Here is a 21,248-nt window from a genome sequence, read left to right on the forward strand (position 1 = left end):
CATAGCTTTCTCCCCTTCCCCATAGTGAGTGAAAACCTGGCTGAGTTGTGGCTGACAGTCTGACTGAATTTACATGAGGAATTCCTGAATTTTTGTATCTTTTAGAACAGGGGTTCCCAACATGTGGTACTCCAGATGTTGCTCAACTACAACTCCCATCATCCCCAGCCACAATAAATTGTGATGGGGTGATGAGAGTTGTAGCTTGGCAACATCTGGAGTACCACAGCCTGGGAACTTCTTCTTTAGAACGGCTCCTGAGAAGTAGTCAGAATGTCAGCCCTTTCTTTAGCTGACATTTTTAAACTCTTCCACTTTATTCACTATCTTCTTAGGTCCCTTGAACTCACCTTTGACGGTGTGCTATGAGTTCCACTCTGGCATTTACTGTATTATGGCTCAGCCTGATGTTCATGAACTCTCATACTTTGGCTTTTGCAGGGCTGGAGGGGCAGGCTGATTTTACTTTGCTTGTGCATTGTTTTGAGGTGGGTATAGATTTGGATTTATTGTTTGTTTGGACTGTTGGTATTTTCTATGGGTTTTATTACTGCCAATGGCTATGCCTTAACAGAACAGTCATAAATGCTGTCACTGCAGTGTCATAGCCAAACAGCCTGGGCATCTGTTCTAACTGAATGCCCAACATTACCTTCTACTTTTCCTGGTATCGTTCTTGGTATCTTACTCTATTTTTCCTGTCGTACTAACAGTGTCTATTTCTTCTCAGTATGAAATAAACATTTTTTGTTGTGTTCCAAAATGTCTCTTTTATGACATTGTGTCAGTTCTAAATAGCCAGAACTGTCTTCTCAGGTATAATCATTTGGCTCAGGTAGAAGAGTTTTTGGAAGTTACAGATGGGTGAAGAATGCAGAAGTTTATTCCACACAGTTAACAGGAGCATTTGACACCAGTATTTCAGAGTCTACACTGGATTCCTGTTAGCTCTTGGGCCGGATTAATGGAGATGGCTTTGGATCTGTAAAAGGCACAGCTTAGGTTGCAACATATTGCAAAGACCACTGACTTCTATTTAGTCAGAAACACTAGTTTAGTTTAGTTTATTGTTACAGTAATAAACCAGCACAAAACAAAACAACAACCATAATAAGAAACATTGTACAGTAGAAACATAGAAGAATACTATATAGAGTCTTAAGTTCTAATAATTCCACAATCTAACCTTGGTTGGACGATTTAATTGTGTTTCTTATAGTATAAGCAATAACAAAGTTTTGCTACAATGATGGTAATATTGTTATCATGATCTGATAGGAGAGAGATGTAAAATTTATCTGACCTGCCTGGGGTTTTCACTAAAATTGGAGCTATAACAGACACTAAAAATTAATGCATTTATTTCTGTAGAGGCCAGGCAAGTCACTTGGTATTCATGGCTCTCAGTATTTCCAGTGGACCTTCAGGAAGCACCCACTCTTCAGTGGGCATTCTTGTCATTCATTTTAGTACACCCTCACTTTTGGGGGGATATAAAGCACTCCATTCAGCACCAGTGTAAACATTTTTTCCACGGAAGCCTGCTTGCAGCTGGGCAGGCTCCAAAGCCTGCATCGCTGAATGTTTTCTTCTAGCAAGCACACAGCAAAATCTCCACACACAAATACTACCAGCCAGGCGAGAGAAGAGAGAAAGGATGAGGTTGAGGGGAATGCAAGAAAGAAAACTCCAGTGGGCAAAAGAAGGGGAAAGGAATGGCTGGGAGGTGGAGGAATGACAGAAAAAGAAAACCTCCACTGGGCAAGAGAAGGGAAAAGGTATCTAGGGGTGGGGAGAGATGCAAGGAAAAAGAAAAATGAAAACCTTACTGGGCAACAATGGGAAAGGGTAGCTAGAGTGGTGGTGTGTGTGTGTGTGGTGGGCAGTTGCAAAGAAAAGAAAACACTGCAGGAATAGTCAGAAAGGGTTAGAGGGGAGCAAACAAGCAAACAAATGCACTTGTTAAGAAGGAAAACATGGCTTAAGAGGCAGCGTGAGCGCCATATTCTCTAAAGAGAATGGAACTTGCTTTAACCCCTCTCCCTGCTGCTGGAGCCTCCTCTCTTCTGTGACTGGCCAGAAAAGGTGCCAGTCAAGCTATCCTGTCTTCTGATTGTTCGGGGGCTCCCTCAAGCATTGCCTTCTTAAGCACAGCCCAGCCATCCTGAAGAAAAAAGGTAGAGGAGATGCGAACCAATAGCCGGGTATGAAAGACTTCCAGGTTTAGCACCTAGGCAAATGTTCTGAATTGTACCTCTTTCTTTATATAAGTGAATGGTCGTTGCCACTAGTAATCATGATTTTCTGTGGGTAAAGGTAGAGCACTGCACTTGGGGACATTGTTACAGGGAGAGCAAAACCTACCCTTCAGCCCTAGCCTTATATTATTTTATTATTTTACATTTTATATCCTGCTCTTCCTCCAAGGAGCCCAGAGCGGTGTACTATATACTTAGGTTTTTCCTCACAACAATGCTGTAAAGTAGGTTAGGCTGAGGGAGAAGTGACTGGCCCAGAGTCACCCAGCAAGTATCATGGCTGAATGGGAATTTGAACTCGGGTCTCCCTGGTCCTAGTCCAGCACTCTAACCACCTCACCATGGTGGCTCTCTTATATGTCATATATGACATATGTCTTATATGTCAGCAAGGCCAAGTCTTATATGACTTGGCCTTGCTGACAGGGAAGGAGCTTAGTGCAAACGTATCAGCTCAGCTGCACAAGAGCCAGCATGGTGTAGTGGTTAGAGTGCTGGACTAGGACCGGGGAGACCCGAGTTCAAATCCCCATTCAGCGATGAGACTTGCTGGGTGACTCTGGCCCAGCCACTTCTCTCTCAGCCTAACCTACTTCACAGGGTTGTTGTGAGGAGAAACTTAAGTATGTAGTACACCACTCAGGGCTCCTTGGAGGAAGAGCGGGATATAAAATGTAACATATAAATAAATAAATATTGCAGATGGAATCCGTATCCACAGCAGAAGTGTGAAAATCACCAGGGAAACCTGCTTCCATACAGCCCAAACAGAGGGGGTAAGTCCTACGGAGTTCAATGAGACTTACAAGAACATTATGGGGGGAAACCCATATGTAGTCCAATAATGTTAAATGTTATGTGGAATTCTTAGCAAAACTGAGAAATGCAGAGGGGTCAAAACGAAACCTTTCGAACAATCCTTCTCCAGCAGCACAAGGGGCAGTTCTCAGTGAGCTGGTTGGCGACATGAGGCCAACTGGACCTATGCTGCCTAATGTCTACCTTCAGGTTATTACTATACTTTGCAAAACTTGTTCATGACAGACGCAAGAGACCCAAATGTAATGGGTCTTTCACAGTAAAGGCTCGATCCTAGCATACTTACTCATGAGTACAACATAATATCCGAAGCTGCCTCATTGAGTCCATCTAGCTCAGCGTTGTCTACTCTACACTGACTGGCAGTTGCTCACCAAGGCTTCAGGCAGGGGGTCTCTCCCAGCCCTCCCTGGAGTAGGCATGTGCACAAGTCACAAGCTCAGCTTAGGCATCTTTAAAAGCCAGGGCGGCAGGTCTGTACCTGCTGCTTGCTGCAGATTCCTGCGGTGGCAGCGCACCTCCCAGCACCCCTTGCACGGCGCCGGCATGTACATGGCCTCAGTGCACGTGCAAAGGAGAGGATGGGGCTCTACACGGTCTTTTGGTCCGATCCTGCAGAGTTCTTCTGATTTCCTTAGGCCCTGAACCTGGCAGGGATTTCCTGGGCTGCCCCAGCTGCGTCCGGGCTGTTCTAGGCGATGCCGCTAGAGGGCTCTGGCCGTTGTCAAAAAGAGGCGACTGTGCTCATTTTCTCTCGCCTCTGCTGCGGCTGACGATTTTGGGGGCTGAACTTCCCAGGTCACAGAGAGCCTTGTTGCTGTTGCTTCTTCTGCTTTTGTGGCGGCGGCGGTGCGGCGGCGGCATCAGCCCAGCCTAGATCCAGCCTGAGCGCCTGCGTTCCGCCGCACGGGAGCCCCCTGTTAGATATCTGGTTGGTTCCAGCCACATCCTCAGGGGAGAGCCTTTAGCCTCGATATTAGGAAGGAGGAGCCCGAACTCTGCCGCTCAGGGACCAACTCCTGAAGCCAGAGACTCCAGGTAACTCTGATGATTGGGTTTGGGCAGCAGGCAAAGTCCAGGAAGACCAGCCAGCTTTACTTTCCCTTACTCAGTAAGGGAGAAGGACTTGTGGCAATCCAGAGAATACAGCACAGCCACGCACGACAATGATCCCCCAAGCCGTATATGAGATCAGTGCCTTTGCGCGCCTCTTGTTTTCCAACAGCAATGATATGCCTCCCCTGCCTGGTTTAAAACTCGGATCTTCCTGTGGCTGTAAACAAGAGTGGTGAGGGTGGGGCGGGAGGAGCTTCCAAGACTGGACCTCAATATTGGCGGGTGGAGGAAGGAAACAGGAAGGAAACACCCTTTTTCCTGGCAGGGCTCCTCTGCCTCTAAAAGCTCATGCAGAAATTTAGCAGGCGAAACTTTCCCCGCTACTGGGAAAAAGTCATAACCTGTTGAATTTCTGGATGTCGTGAAGCTATGAAAAGCATACAAGAGCTCTGCTGGGGAGACAGGGGGCAAAGCAGGGTAGATAAATTAGGGGCATTTTAGCTTTGCAATTAGGGAAGCGAATGCTGCAGTGAAGGTCAGGCCATGTTGCAGGCCCAGGGCAACAGCGTTGGTGTTGGATTCTGAGCAGGGGACACTTATTTTTTCAGAGGCCAGAGCCTTCTGCAGAAGTGACTGATGTATTTTGCTGAGATACAGTGGGCCCTTCTGGACCCATGCCAGAGACCTGTCTACAGGGACATTGTGCAGGACAATTATGGGACTCTACTCTCGCTAGGTAAGGACTTTTCTTTTTATTTATTTATTTTTATTCTTTTATTTTTAAGGAGTACAGATAGCTGTTGCCATATTGAGATCCCAGAGGGATGCAAAATAAATATGATGATGACACTATCACTGTTAGGAATATGCAAACTTTTGAGTTACACAGAACCCATGATCAGGCAAAGGAGTTTCTGTGTAACCCAGAAGCCTGCATGTTGCTATGCTAGCAAAACCTACAGTAAAATGTATTGGAACACCTAATTATTATAAACTCTTAGAAAAGACTCAAAAGATTAGGATGACTTCATATTGTGATGGATGGAGAGATGGAGTAGGTGGTAAGATTACAGAAAGTTATGAGAAAATCCCTGGCCCCTATGGATTCAGCAATTCAACACATTCTTGCACTGTTCAGTGGTTGTTGCAAATTCGCTGGTGGGATTCCCACAGAATTCTGCTGGTTAGCCACAGTATGTCAAGAATTAGTAGCTAGTGCTGGGCATCAGCTGCCCCTAGGTCCAGTTCGGAGCCATCAGTACTACAGCTCAGGGTCTTCCCAAATGGCCACCTAGTGCATTCTTTCATAGGGAACAATGCTCTTGTGTTGCAACATCCACAAATGGGTCTTATTTCTTTATTTTAATTTCTGACTCACCCCATCTGAAGAGCTCGGGGTGGGCAGCACCACCTAAAGCAACAACCAATCGAGCCAATAAGGTAAAGTATCCATTAAAATATGCAATAACATCTATGGACACAAAGCAAAATTTTCCCATGCTGGCTTCACTCTCTTTCCTTTGGTAGATGGAGGAACCATGAACCCCAACCCCCCACCTGGAAGTTCTGAGGCTACGCAGCCACACAAGCAGCTACCGGGACGCTCTGAAGGCTCCCTGTATTCGGGCCAGAGTCAGGCTGGGCAACAAAGTGAGAATGCAGCAAAAGGATGGGCCAAGCCACCTCTTCCTCCTACAATGCCAAAAGACAACCTCAGTATCCCACCCAGGGTATACATGGGGCCCGGCCAGGGCTTGTGTATCCAGTGTGGGGAGAGCCTCTCCCAGGCTCAGCAGAACCTCTCCCGGACTCAGCCCAGCCTCTCCCAGGTCCAGCAGACCCTTAACCAGGCTCAGCAGAGCCTTGCCCAGCTCCAGAGAGCTCCCCACTCTGCTGATAAGCTCTATCCATGCTCTGATTGCGGGAAAAGCTTTGGAGTGAGCTCCCACCTCACTATTCACAGGAGAATCCACACAGGGGAGAAACCTTATGAGTGTAATGACTGCGGGAAAAGGTTCAGTCAGAGCTCAACCCTTGTCCTCCACCGCCGCATCCACACTGGAGAGAAACCCTACAAATGCACAGATTGTGGGAAGAGCTTTTCTGTGAGCTCCCACCTGACCAAACACCAGAGAATCCACACGGGAGAGAAACCTTATGAATGCCAAGCATGTGGGAAAAGATTCAGCCAGAGTTCCACCCTCATCTTGCACCAGAGAACCCACACGGGGGAGAGGCCTTATAAATGTGACGAGTGTGGGAAAACCTTCAGTGTCGGCTCCCACCTCACCATCCACCAGAGAATCCACACAGGGGAGAAGCCATATCGCTGTATGGAATGTGGGAAGAGTTTCCGGCAGAGGTCAGGCCTCAGCACACATCAGAAAACCCATATGATCCTGGTGAGACCATACAAGTGCCCACCTTAAGATGCTGGGCCTCAAACCCATCTGCCAATTCACATTAAGACTTTCCATCTCGTTAGAAAACAAGCATTTGAGAGGGAACCGGCCATGTCTAGAAATCAGCAATGGGACATGCAAAATGGAGCGACCCCAACATTCAGATGATGTAATCATAAATGAAAAAGACTTATGCAGCAACTTTGCCTTAATTTGCATGCTTTACTGTAGGTGCAGTGTTGGGAAGTGTGGCATTTTTGTTTGACCATGTTTTTTTCACTGACTAGCAAATGAGAGCTAGGACACTCAGCATATTAGGGGTCAATAGGCTTATAGGGGGCCAAAGGCTACAGACTAGATGGTGAATAGCTTTCAAAAAATAAGTCAAGCCTGCATGGAAGTTACATTCTCTGGACTTGGAAGCCCTGCCCTGTAAAATCCCTCAGCATCCAGGTCTGCATCAAGGTCGGTTGCCTTTGCCTCACATCTTCAGAGTTCTGCTCAGTGAGGGGCTGTGGCTGAGGACAGAAGGACAGCAGCACTGTCTGTCATCTTGGATTTTGAGAGCCTCACTGAGACTTGTGGGAGGCCCAGGGCACTGTTAATTGCATGGGCAGTGCTAAGGTGCCACCACCCAACACAGTATAGAGCTGGGGCCTTTTCAGAGGCAAACCTTGTTGGTCATTTGTTACATGAAAACTGGACATGTTCCTTGACGAGATCATCTTCTGTTCTGGGGACTCTGCATTTTCTAAGCAATCAAATCACAAGTTTTACTGGGGAAAGTGCAAGTATTTAGGAACTGCAGTTCTACAATAATTCTATTGAGACAATGCAGTTCCAGGAAAATGTGATTATTTCCCCAGCTAGCAAATTGGAGGACTGCCTGAAATGTGATTGTGTGAGTGTCACCAACACTTATTATATAGTGCCCGTGACATCGCTGACGGTTGCTTTATGTTCTTTTTCTGAGCGGTCCCTTAGTGTCCCGCTCAAGTGCAGAAATGTTCCTGTAAATATTTAAGAGGAGGAGGAGAAGGTGATGGACACCAGCAAGGCTACTCTTCTCTGTAGCAATGCTCTGCCTTCTTGTAAACATACATCCATTTTGCTTAGTTGGTGGCTTATTTTTATTTCATTAAGTGGTTTTTATTGTAATTGGTGGTGGTGGTTATGATTGTAAACCAGTTTGATGGTCACAGTTTTAGCAAGGAAGCAGGATATCAATAACAACAAGTAATCAATAATTATATTCTTTCTGAAATTTTGCTTGAAGGATGTGTCCTTCTCCTCTCCAGAGCTAGAGCACACATTTCCTAGGTGACTTTTTGGGGTTTTTTTGTTTTTCTTTTTAAAAGAGAGAACAGACCATTGCCACGCAACGAAGCTGTCCCCACAGGATTGTCTGCTCGCAGATTCTGCTTGTCCCTTTAAAAGTTCCAAGCCCGTGGGAGAAGATGCTGCCATGTCATCTCCTGCCTTGTATCTCCACCAGTCCCTTTGCCAATCATTCTTCTTCATCTGCTACAGCCAATGCAACTCCAGTTTTACTTAACAGCAAGCAGGTGGGGAAAGGGTAGACTAAGGAATAGGATGGGAGTTGTCTTCCATTGAATGTCTGAATTGGGTGTCTGTGTACATGTGTATATTTTTGTGTGAATAACTGTACATGTGTTCATCTTAAAAGTGAACCTGGGTACAGGCCCCTGAAATGCATGATATAGATAGGAAGTATACTGCTCTTTGTGTATTGAACGTAACATGTGAATAACTGTATACACATTCAGCGGACTGTATGTGCGGTGGACATAATTTGTGAATAGGGCTCTAGTTATCTTCTAAAGAAAGAGACATGATAAGAGAGCATGGGCTGGGCACACAATACAGCCACCTTGCTGAACCAAAGCATGTCTTGGTGGGCCTGGATGGGAGACCCAAGTAAACCACTTTTGGGGATAGGGGCGTAGCTCAGTGGTAGAGCATCTGAGCCATTTTTGGAAAGGCGGTAGAGAAATTGAATGAATAATCATCATCACCATCATTATCATCTGCGGTGCATGCAGAAGATCCTAGATTCAACCCCTGGCATGGCTGGGAAAGACTCCTGCCTGCAGCCTTGGAGAAGTCTCTGTCAGTCACTTTAGACAATACTGAGCTAGCTGGACCAAGGTTCCGACTCGGTATAAGGCAGCTTCCTATATTCCTGTTAGATTTATAAAACTATAAATCATATATAGTGTGGAGAAAGTGGGTCTCTCTCCACTGGGGTAACCTGTGCCATTGATGGGCAGTAGATACAGCACAGACAAAAGAAAGCCCGCTCATTTATAATTCATCATTCATGTATGGAATTTGCTGCCACAAGATATTGTGATTGCAGCTGGCTTAAATGGCTTTCAAAGGCTGTAAGGCAGCTTCATGGAGGAGAGGATTATCAATAGCCGTGATAGCTAAATGGAACCTTCGCTCAGTGCACCTCTGAATATCAGTTCTTGAGGAATGAACAGCAAGGGTGGGCTGTTGCCTTCCTGCCCTGCTTGAGAGCTTCTTGGAAGCATCCAGTTTGCCCCTTGTGGTGCACTAGATGTATCCTTGGTTTGATGCAGCAAGTCATAATGGGCAGGGATGATGGGAGTTGTAGTCCAACAACATCTGAGGACTCAAGGCTGGGAATCACTGCCTTAAAGGAACAAGCGGGATCTCTGGGCTGAATGTGGCAACTCTATATCCACCCCCGCCACCCTGTGGTCCCTTTTTATGTTGACAACATACCACTGCTTTGCCACTGGATCAAGGCAAGCAAAGCGAGAGCACTAAGGGGGAAATCTGTTCTGTTTTTAATTGTCTGGGTGCCAATAGCTGAACACTCCAGTTACAGTAATTGTAGTAGTTTTAGGTGCTCTTCTTTTCCATCTGTAGCTTGCTGCAGGAGCAGCCATGTATAGTTCTGCAGCCACATAATCTTCCGTTAATGTCTCTCTCTGTAATCATGGTGACTTCATTCAAAGTGTATTAAAGTTCAGATAATTGCATGCAACTGTTTGGCTTGATTATTTTTAACCCTCAGCTGGTGAAGCTGTTGCTTTACTTGCTTCTATAATAGGACATTCTTGGGGCAAGGGGAAGGCAGCCTTGGTGGGGACTGTGAACATAAGAACAGCCCTGCTGGATCAGGCCCAAGGCCCATCTAGTCCAGCATCCTGTTTCGCACAGTGACCCACCAGATGCTGCTGGAAGCCACAGGCAGGAGTTGAGGGCATGCCCTCTCTCCTGCAGTTACTCCCCCACAACTGGTACCCAGAGGCACCCTGCCCCTGAGGCTAGAGGTGGCCTACAGCCCTCCAACTAGTAGCCATCAATAGACCTCTCCTCCATGAAGTAAACAATATAGATGGGTGCCTTGGTGAGGCATCAGGCTTTGCCCAGATACTCTCTCTGGTCCACTTTCTCTGGGGAACATGCTGGGATTCAGGTCATCCATTAGAGATGTTGTTTAGCTCTATTGTTTCAAGAGTAACAGCCGCACCTTCCCAATGATAATCAAGATGGCAGTTTTAATTCCAGTATTATGACATATACACCGCTCTTGATTGTCCCCATCTCCACTCCTGGAATCAAACTTTCTAGACTATGAATGGATTGTTGTCAATATTATTATTCTTGTGTGGAGGGATGTAGCAGGTCCCTCTTCCATCATCCAGTAAACAAGGTGTTAAGTTTCTGTAAAGCGGGAACTTTAGGTAAATGTACTTGCAGATAGTGCATGGAATATCCTGGCTAACATTGGAGGGAGTCGGGTGGGGCATGTGGGTTTCATTAAAGATCGCCCCCCACCCCATCATTTGTTTATAGCTCTTGCCTATCCATGTTTATTCAGAAATAAGTATTACTGAATTTAGTGGGGCTTACTTCCCAGTAAGTTTTTATTGGATTATAGCAAGCAAGCAAGCCTCACCACTGCCACCTTCTCTTGCTATCATGTGGCTTGGGGTAGATCCATCAGGAGAAGATATGCAGGGGTCACTGGAGCATCAACTTGGGTGGGTGGGTGAATCATTGTTGGGAATCCTTCAGTTATAACAACTAAAGATCTTCCCAAATAACATCAAATGCCATCTCTTTAAACTTGGTGCTCAAGTGTGTATGGGAAGCAAGACACATTTTTCAAAGGAGAGGGATCCTAATTCAATAGTGTGAGAGGCAGGAACCCAAACTTGGCTGTCCCTAACAGAAAAATAAGGCAGAGGACGTAGGTATGATTGAGCTATTTGCCTCCTATGATAGAAATCAAGAGGAATGACAAATGGGTTTTCTGAACCTAATTTCTATGTTTTACATATTTGTTAAAACTCACCTGGCTGCCTGTTTGTAAGTCCATTGGCTGAGCTGCTGTGATGTCTTGCGTGTCCACAGAGGTGCAGCTAGATAATTTTGGAGCCTGGACCTAAGGCCTTTGGAGCCCCCCCCCCCCCCCCCCCCCGCACAAATTAAGCATCATCATGCTTGGCTGGGTGACCTCACCACCTGGGACATACTAAAAAGGTTTGCGGAGAGGGGACAGTAGCTGTGGAGGCCCTGAGTCCAGGGGTAAGAGTGCCTTTATGTGTTCACAAACATTTGAGTACTTGGGGGTGAATTATGCCATGAATACAATGCTGAGGGGAAAGTGCAGCTACTGTGAGGGAAGTGAAAGATCAGTTTGGATGAGGTTCACCCAAGTACAAAGAAAAGGAGGAGGTGTGTGCTGGAAAGCAGGAAGTGGAGAGAGGCAGGGCACCGGGGTGGGCCGGGACAGACAAAGGCTTACAGCTGGAAAGCTTGTGGGTTCAGCAGGCAGGGAAGCCCTGAAGTAGGCAAGGCAGCTCTGAAGTAGGCAGGGCCTCAGCTGGCCTTCCTTGCTTCTTGGGGCTGCCACATTTGCAGGTGGGGTTCTAGAAAATTACGCGGAGGGGTAGGGGGAGCAGTTATTATCCTCATAATCTCTAGAAATGTTTCTAACCCTGTTATCAAGGCCAAGATATATTGTGGTTTCTCATATATCTCACAGTCCAATATGCATAGTGCTTTACAAACCAGCAGGACAATTTCTGCCCTGAAGAGCTTACAATTTATAAAATATGATGAGAATATATGAAAATATGGTGGTACAGCAGAGTTTGGGGAACAAGGCAAAGAACCTTTGTATATTTTAGAGTCTATTAATAATTGTTAGCATCAGACATGCATTAGTTGAGTAAAGGTAAAGTGTGCCGTCAAATCGATTTTGACTCCTGGTGACCACAGAGCCCTGTGGTTGTCTTTGGTAGAATACAGGAGGGGTTTGCCATTGCTTCCTCCCGCGCAATATGAGATGATGCCTTTCAGCATCTTCCTATGTTGCTGCTGCCTGATATAGTAGCAGTAGGGATTTGAACCGGCAACCTTCTGCTTGTTAGTCAAGCATTTCCCCGCTGCACCACTTAAGGTGAATTAGTTGAGTAAGAAAGGTGTTGTTTTTTTTAAAGGCCCAGAAATGTTTACTTACTTATAATTTAATATATTCTCAAGTTACCCTTTACCCACATTAAGCTCTCTACCTTGCTCATAATCACAGTATTAAAGAGAGATTCCCCCTCCCAGATCAGTTAAGCACAGGCACCAGGTGGGGCACTGAAGAGGCAAAAATGCATTTATGGGTGGGCAAGCTGTGTCCCACAGACTAGATTTCTGAAACCAGAATGGGGGTGAGGGGAAGCCACTTGTCGGAGGAGGGGCACTTGCCCCCATGCTCCCCTCTAGGTGAGGAGAGCTGGTCTTGTGGCAGCAAATGTGACTTGTTCCCTTAGCTAAGCAGGGTCTGCCCTGGTTGCATATGAAAGGGAGACTAGAAGTGTGAGCACTAAGATATTCCCCTTAGGGGATGGAGCCGCTCTGGGAAGAGCAGAAGGTTCTAAGTTCCCTCCCTGGCTTCTCCGAGATCGGGCTGAGAGAGATTCCTGCCTGCAACCATGGAGAAGCGGCGCCGCTGCCAGTCTGTGAAGACAATACTGAGCTAGATGGTCCAATGGTCTGACTCAGTATATGGCAGCTTCCTATGTTCCTGCTCTCCTCCCCCGCCCAATCAAAACAACAACAGCAGCAACAACAACAAAACCGTCCTTGCTTAAGCATGGTGAGGAAAACAGTGATCTTGAAACCTCTACCCGGAGCGGGGGTGGGCAGCCTGGTGATCTTAGCTATATGGCTCTGGGCAGACCTGGGTGAATCAGGTAGCTGCTTAGAGCACAATTTTGGGGAGGGTGGAGGAAGCAGTCACCGCTACATGAAGAAGCAAGAAAGAAAAACCCAAAAGTTTGCCTATCCCGAGAACAAGTCCCTTCCCCCCCCCCACCCCCACCCCCCGTTGTGTATATATAACTTGAGCCAGTAGGTAGAATTCTTTCGAGACTCTTAAAGAGACAGCAGCCCTCTGAGAATCTGGCGAAGCAGCCGCCCGAAGTCAGCATCGCCCCTCCTTCTCAGCACGCGAGTTCGCAGATTCAGGGCCACCCCAGTTCTTCGAGGCGTTCTTGCCGGGAAAAGCAGGGGTTAAAACCATGGAGCAACCCAGGCCCCATCCCTAGCTGTGGCCAGAGCGGCTGCCTGTGTGTGCGGGAATTGGGTTGCAGATGCCCAATTCCTTTCTCTTCCCTCGCTCCATCCCCTCCGCCCCCTTCCTGAGCTGGATCCCGGTCCGGGTGCCCCCTGCCTCCCCCTGCTGCTGGAGCAAGGAGGTGTCATCCCAGCCCAGCTTTGAGCAGAGGGTGAGGTCAGAAGGATTTTGGAAGGAGCAGTGCCCAGATGTAAGGTGGCAAAGGGGGTGGAAGGAAGGGGGCCAGGGAAGCTGCCCCTTCTCTGTATTTATTTGGAGTGATGGAGGCGCTGCATATCCTCACGCTCAAGGGGAAGGGGAGGGCGACGCGCATGGGGCTGGCAGGTCCACTTTTCAAAAGGAAGGGACTCACAGCAACTCTGCCTGTTTAATGAGAGGATCTCCCCATTTTTCTTCCCCATGAAAGGTTTAGCCACAGGGCTTCATTGGAACCCCAGGATCTGTTTTCAAAGCCATTGTTTAGTCCTGAGTGTATGAAGTCAAGCCAAAGAAATGTGTCTCTGAGCATGTGAAGAGCGTATTTTTGCTCATTGCTGAGCACTCTCCTCACACATCTGGGAGGAATTGTAGGCACTGCTGCCAGGGCAAAGGGCCTGACTTCAAGAAAGATTTGAGTTCGCATCTCTCTTTTGGAAAATTAAATACACTCTTTTGGAAAATTAAATTAGGTTTCTCCTTGGCCCCCAGCTGTGAGCCTGCCCCTTTTAGTGGGTGGAAAGGAATTCCACATCACCACTCTGCAGTTCCCCCAGCCTACCCATCTAGATCCCCTTTGGGGCACATACTCAATATCTCTTTGGGATACTTACTCAAGCCTGCTTAATAAAGACTTATTACCCATTTATTTATTTTTATTTGATTGTCTCTGCTGCTGCTCTTTGTACTCTGTAGTGATTTTATGCTTTTGTTTTAAATTTTTAATCGAGGCGTTCTTGCCGGGAAAAGCAGGGGTTAAAACCATGGAGCAACCCAGGCCAATTTTTAAATTTTTAAATTTTTAAATTTAATAAATTTTTAATTAATTTTTAATTTAATTTAGCTTAATATTTTAATTGTGTGTGTTTTTTTTTTACAATCTTGTTTTAAAATTTTGCTGTAAACCACCTTGGGATTGTTTTAATGAAAGGCGGTATATTAATTTAACAATCAATCAATTCATCAATCAATAAACAAACTACCTTTAACCATATAGTTATGGTCGGACCCAGAAAATGGATTTTTTATTCCACCCCTTTCAAGTGTACCTGTTGGAGAAGTAGAGATTTTAGTCCGCGCTGAATAGTAGTACATCAGATCAATAAACACAGAGTACAAGCTTGTGTTTTGTGGTATATGTTGCTCTAGCTTGCCTGGAAGCACCTCTGCTAAATTCCAGATGTATGAGCTGGGGGTGCTTATTCAATGATGATAGAAAGACACTCTGTACAAGCGCAGAGGAGCCTTCCTACAGTTCCAGAAATCTTAGAGAAGCACCTTCTAGGCTAATAAATATCCATAAAACTGATGATCCACAGTTCCAGAGAGCCCTACAGAATAGTACCTGCTATAAAACAGATCCTCTGAGTTCCAGATACTCCCCAATCCCTTTGCCAAACATTGATTTAATGCCATTGCCATATATTAACTCAAACTCATAGAGACTTCGGGTGCATTCAGATTGCAAGTACTGTAGGTTGGTGATGCACAACTCTACCTCTTCTTTCTGTCTGCTGTAGACTTTCTGAACAGGTGTCTGAGTCCAGCCATGGAGTGGGTGAGGGTTAATAAACTGAAGCTCAATCCAGAGAAGACCGAGGTATTGTTGGTTGGTGAGGTTGTATCCGAGAAGGGATTTGGGATTTTGGCCTATTCTGGGTGGGGTTGTGTTTCTCCTAACAGCTTGGGGGTGCTGTTACATCTGGCCCTGTAGATGGGTGCTCAGGTACTTTCATAGCACTTTTAACCAACTTTTTAACACCATCTGCAGCCTTCTTTGAAAACTGGGATCTAACCATCCTTATCTGCATGGCATTTAGATGGAAGCATTGCAGTGCACTTTATGTGGAACTGCATTTGAAAACCTTGTGAAAACTTCAGTTGACTCAGAAGACAGCAGCAAGACTGCCGTTAACTGGCATCAACAGCAGGAAATATATCTTGCCAATACTTCAGTGACTTCCATATTATTTTCAAGCACAACTCAAAAGCACTGGTATAGCACCCTAAATGGCTTGGGACCTATACTGAGTTTGGAGTCTACTCCCATAACAAACTTGCCTGACTATTAAAATTTCTAGAATTCCTGCTCAAAGTCCCTCATCCACCCTGTGGTAAGGTGGGTGGCAATAAGAGTCAGGGCCTTTTCAGTTGTGGTCCCTTAACTGTGGAAGGCCTCCCTACCCATCGACACTTCCATCCATTCACTCAGCGCCCTGCCTTATGGCTTTTAATGTTGGTTAAAAACCCTGCTATGTATGCAGGCTCTTGATGGGTTTTAGGATCCACTGACTATATATATATTGATTTTAAATGTGTGTTTATTTATTATTGTTTTAATTTGTTTTTGATGCTGCTGCCACCTTTTACTATTTTCCAGTTTAAATTCTTGGGTTTTGAGTGTTGGTTCTGATATTGTTATTGGTTTTAATTATGTTGAATCCTGCCTCAAACTGTGATTAAAAGGCAGGATTCAAGTCCTTTAAGTAGGATTCAGTAAAATAATAAATCCCTGTTATTTCTGGCTGTGCAGTATAGCATTAAAGCAGAGGGATGGGAAATACAGCTTGAAATAGACATGCCTGATATCTGAAATACCAGGCAAGAGAACAGATGGGTTGGCTGCTGCCTTCATGTCATGTTTATGTGCATCTGGTTGGTAGTTTTTAGAAATCGAGTGTTCAGTCAAGTGGACCTTGATCTGATACAGCAAGGAGTTCTCAAACTTGGGTCTCCAGAAGTTGTTGGACTACAACTCCCATCATCCCTAGTCACAATAGCATTTGGCCATTGCAGATGTGAATGTTGGGAGTTGTAGTCCAACAACTTCTGGAGACTAAAGTTTGAGAACCTCTGAGCAGAGCAGTTCTTACATACTTAAGAGGTGTGGAGTTGCACTGAAATCCTTTCCAGAAAAGAGAGTTGCCAGAATCAGCCCCTTATAAACTAGCAGAATGGGGAGTGGAGTGGATGGATTAGACTGGGATATTTTAATTTGTGGGATTTTGAATGATTTTCTCTCTTCAACTTAGGTTGTTTTAAACTGCATTGCTATGAAATTTGACCCACTCTGTACAAGATGAGATTCTAATTCAAAAGCTACACACACACACACACACACACACACACACACACACACACATATAAAGAGCTCTGAATCTGAAACATGCTAAATTCTCTATCTTTTACCTCTTAGGCAAAACCCTGCATGACTCAGATGATGTAGGATCTCTATGCTGGTGGAACGACATCATGCAGGATAATTATGAGACACTCATTTCCCTGGGTAAGACCATCTGTTTTCCGGGTGTTTGGGGCTTGGGAATTCCTTGTGATGCCTATGAAATGCCTGGGTGGTTTTCCTAGCCTTTTAGATTTCTGGCAGTCCAGTTGCTATGGAGTGTGTGAGAAGGATAGACATCCACCTCTAGAACGTTTACCTTCTTCCTTTCTGTTTCAGATTTTGGTCTTTTCTTCTGCCTTGTTTCCCTTCCAGAGTGTTTATTTATTTATTGTTAAATTTATATACCACCTTTCATTAAAAACAATCCCAAGGGTGTTGTGGAAGTATATTGCTGAAATGATATGTTACTTCAGCTTTGTCTATCTTAAGTCACTTTTTGCATAAGGTGTCCAAAATACTTTGAATCACTTTCCTCCTGCCCAGTCCTGTCTCACTACAAATAGTAGCATTGAACTATGTAGGTTACCCAAAGAGGGAAGGAATGGCTTCTTGTCATCGTCTCACATATTTGATATAACACAAAATCTTACATGCACAGAATTGTATAAGCCAGTTGGTGAGGCCTCACATTCCTAGTCAAAAACTGCACTTTATTTTACAGCTTGGCTGACCACCGACCCAGTTCAGGGGCGTAACTACCATTAGGCAAGGGGAGGCGGCTGCCTGGGGGCCCCCACGCCTCGAGGGGCCCCCCAGAGGCAAGTCACATGTGAAGTGAGTGTGTGTATCAGCGAGGGGCCCATTTTAAAATTTTGTCTTTGGGCCCACTCCAGCCTCGTTACGCCCCTGACCCAGTTAATATAGCCTTAATTGTTACACAGCCCCAAAATATAACCACATCAGTCCTGCCCAATTGCCAATCAGATTGTTCCCACAACCATACTATTTTGCCTGGATCTTTATTACCTCAGGGAACATCTCAGCCTCGACCAGTATGTATCTCTTCTCCTGCCCCACATACATTTAAGATCTACAAATGAGACCCAAGAGCCACCTAATGGCGCAGCAGGGAAATGACTTGACTAGCAAGCCAGAGGTTGCTGGTTCAAATCCCCAGACTATGGGAAACACCTATATCGGGCAGCAGCGATATAGGAAAGATACTGAAAGGCATCATCTCATACTGCGTGGGAGATGGCAATGGTAAACCCCTTCTGTATTCTACCAAAGACAACCACAGGGCTCTGTGGTCGCCAGAAGTCAACACCAACTCAATGGCACACTTTACCTTTAATGAGACTCAACTGAAAGTTCTATTCTATGTGGACACTAGGTTGGCCTCCACAAGGCATGGGGCCTTTTTTGTTATGGCCCCAAAGCTCTGGACACCCTCCTACAGGAAGTTCACATGGCTCCCTTCCTGTTAACTTTCCCCAGGCAAGCAAAGCTGTTTCTTTTTTGTTCTGTCTTAACAAACTGACTCCGTATGATGTTTCTCTGCTCTGCTGTTCTGGTTTTGTGATTTCGTTTTTAAAACATTTTATGTTCATGATTTTTAAAAATTTTACATTGATGAAGGGGTTAGCAGGGTTTTATAAGCCCATTTTCGCACATGTACTTTTTGATGATTCCTCCATGCCACAGTCTACTGGGTGAGTTTACAAGCCTGGCATTGTGATGTTAGAGCCAAGTGAACCTGTCTCCATATGCATCCGTGTGACTACTTTCTTTGCCCAATTGCTCTTTCCTTGCATTGAGGTATGTTGCTGCTGTCTCCACAGATGTCCGAAGGGAATGCGAGAAGGAAACCTCTGTCCCCAAAAAGATGTTGCCAAGAGAAGAATGTGAAGGGACAGAACCTCTGAGCGCGGATCTGGAACTGAGTCGTGGTAGGCTTGGGGTTGGAGACTTTTCTCTGGCTCTGCCTGCCATAGCTGCCCCCATCCCCTCCAGTGAAGGCCGGAAGCCTTACAAATGCGTCGAGTGCGGAAAGGGGTTTGGCCAAAGCTCGCACTTGATGCGCCACCTGGGGACACACTCCGGGGAAAAGCCTTACCGCTGTGCGGACTGCCCCAAGGCCTTCACGCAGTTGTCGAACCTGCGGCAGCACCAGCGGATGCATACCGGGGAGCGTCCCTACACCTGCGACTGCTGCGGCAAGCGCTTCTCCTGGAGCTCGAACCTGGCCCAGCACCGGCGGCTCCACACCGGCCAGAAGCCTTACGCTTGTGTCCAGTGCGGCAAGCGGTTTTGTGAAAGTGCCCGGCTCCTGGAACATCAGCGCACCCACACAGGCGAACGGCCCTACGCCTGCCCGCAATGTCGCAAACGCTTCAGCCGCAGCTCCCACCTCGCCCGCCACCAGCGCCTTCACGCGGCTGCCGTGGAGGTGGAGGAAGACCGGCGGCCTTATCCTTGCAGTCAGGGTCCTGCCCTCCTGCTGCACTAGACTCTCTGGTCTAGTGTAACGAGACTCTATGGCAGGCGTGGGCAGACTTGGCCCTCCACCAGCTGCTGTTGAACTACAACTCCCATAATTCCCAGCCACAATTTATTGTGGCTGGGAATGATGGGAGTTGTAGTTCAGCAACAGCGGGAGGGCCAGGATTGCCCACCCCTGCTCTATGGTCTATTGTAACTAGAGTCTGTGGTCTGCTGGTGCTGGTACACCTTGGCTGAACTGATGGCTCTACAGGATTTTGCCTGTTCCTTGGATCTCTCGATTCTGTGAGCATCCTGGTGATGGTCTCAAAGTTTTCTGCTGAACTACATAGGCTGCAATGTGAGCTTCGATCACACGATACCTCAGAGCATCTACCGCGGGGCTACTCAACTCTGGCCCTTCTGCAGATGTTGGCTTACAACTCTCGTAATCCCTGGCTATTAGCCACTGTGGCTAGGGATTATGGGAGTTGTAGTCCAAAAAACAACAACGGCTAGGGTGGGGGCCAAAGTTGAGCAGGCTTGATCTACAGCATGGAGCACTTGTGGTTGTGCAGGATACACCATAACAATCTCTGTGGCCATACTATGTGTGAGAAAGATTTCCCTGTGCGTTGTGCCAATACACACTGTGCTGAGAGTATACCAAACGTACAGGCAGACTACGGCAATTGCTACACATCAGATAATGTGCAGCGGGAGAAATGAATCCCACATGAGCCAGTGCTACAGAATGAGCTCAGGGCCAGGTCGGTCTCACTACAGAAGCGAACTAGGCAACTGCCTAAGGTGCCAAAATGCAAGGGGCAGAGCTGTGGTGAGTGTCTCATGAAGAGGGCCGTTGGCTGTTTTTTTGGAAGCGTTGCAAAGCAGCAGCGTATTGGCTGGGTTGATCTTTCCTGCATTCCAGGGGACACAGTTTGGGAACCTTTTGATATCCCCACTAGACACACACACACACACACACACACACCCCTTGTAAAAAAAGGATGTAAAGAAGTGAGAGACATTAAAAATGAAAATAAGAAAACAATGGACTTTTGATAATTTGATGGTGCTGTTGTGAAGCATATAATAACACAGAGGTGGGACTGGGGACCAGTAACATTTTAAATTACCTAAGGCAGCTAAAACTTGCTCTCTGTCGCCTTCCCTGGGGATGTATGTGGAAGCACAGCATCTTCTGCAGCTCAGAATCTAAAGGCCTTGTTCTCACTAAGATGGTAAGCTTGTGTTTGGGCTGTACCACTTCAGACTATAGGTGTGGGGCTTCATGATTTAATGCTCTGCCATACCAAAAAATGTTCTTTGCATAGAAAACTAGCATGTTAGGGGAAAGGGTTCTAATCTAGCCTTCTCTCTGACATTTTAGGCCTAGTTTCCCCTGTGCTGGTAAATGTGTTTGGACTGTACCACTTCAGATTGCAAGTGGGGGTTCAGATTATTGAATGTTCCACCCTCCAATTAAAAAAAACCTATACACTAACAAGTAAGTGCGGGTTAAAAAGTTCTAATCTAGCTTCAGAGCTGTGGGTTTTCCAATTTTTGTATTGGAAAAATTCCCAGAAAAAGTTCTGGAAAAATTTCCCATGCAGAATTTCCCATCATTTGTTCAATATTTGTATTATTTGATGAGGGGATCAATAAAGACATGTCATATGCTTTCACTGTTTTACTGAAATTCAAAGTTTTTTGTGGAAAGAATTGTATTTGAATACTCAAATCAATGAAACATATGTACCCTCTCACACACTTCCTAGGCATACTCACCTGAAAAACATTAATTACAACTTTGAAATTGCTAAACTTGCCTAATACTGTACTGCACTGGCAAATATTTCATTGTTACCAATGAATTTCGTGTGACCCTCAGGGACATATTTTGTTGATACATGGTGGGCGTCGGAGAGAAGGGAAGATTGGCAAAAGTCAACCCTTCCTCTGCTCAAGGGACAGTGCAGCAGTTGGCTAGAACTTGCACAGCTGCATGTGTGCAATGCTGGTCCAGATGTCGGGCAATGAAATTTTAGAAATGGAAACTTTTCTAATGGAAAAAGGAAGTATGGAGAAATGTTCCATTTTGGAAAATGTATATGGGAAATTTTGCATCCAGATCTCTGCCTAACCTCTCTGCCATTCTAGCTTTCTGAATACATTTTTTTTTTAAAAAAGTGAAGCAACTTTCCATTGTATGCACTCTCACCTGCAGTCCAAAATTGAGCAGTTCAGATGCAGCTTTACCACCTCAGTGAGAACTGGCC

General features: G+C 46.0%; 1 protein-coding gene across 1 annotated transcript in view; it reads left to right on the forward strand.

The window, feature by feature from the left end:
• The window catches only part of LOC128331305 (zinc finger protein 883-like), a 31,782-nt gene extending 11,130 nt beyond the window's left edge, over positions 1–20,652 (forward strand). Inside the window, exons 3-5 of the mRNA XM_053264655.1 lie at positions 4,815–4,869; positions 5,661–6,495; positions 18,553–20,652. Coding sequence (XP_053120630.1) covers positions 4,815–4,869; positions 5,661–6,495; positions 18,553–18,994 — 1,332 coding nt within the window. The 3' untranslated portion in view covers positions 18,995–20,652. The remainder of the gene's footprint in view (positions 1–4,814; positions 4,870–5,660; positions 6,496–18,552) is intronic.
• Positions 20,653–21,248: the final 596 nt, after the last annotated feature.

The sequence above is a fragment of the Hemicordylus capensis genome, chromosome 6 (genome assembly GCF_027244095.1).
Source record: "Hemicordylus capensis ecotype Gifberg chromosome 6, rHemCap1.1.pri, whole genome shotgun sequence".
NCBI lineage: Eukaryota > Metazoa > Chordata > Lepidosauria > Squamata > Cordylidae > Hemicordylus > Hemicordylus capensis.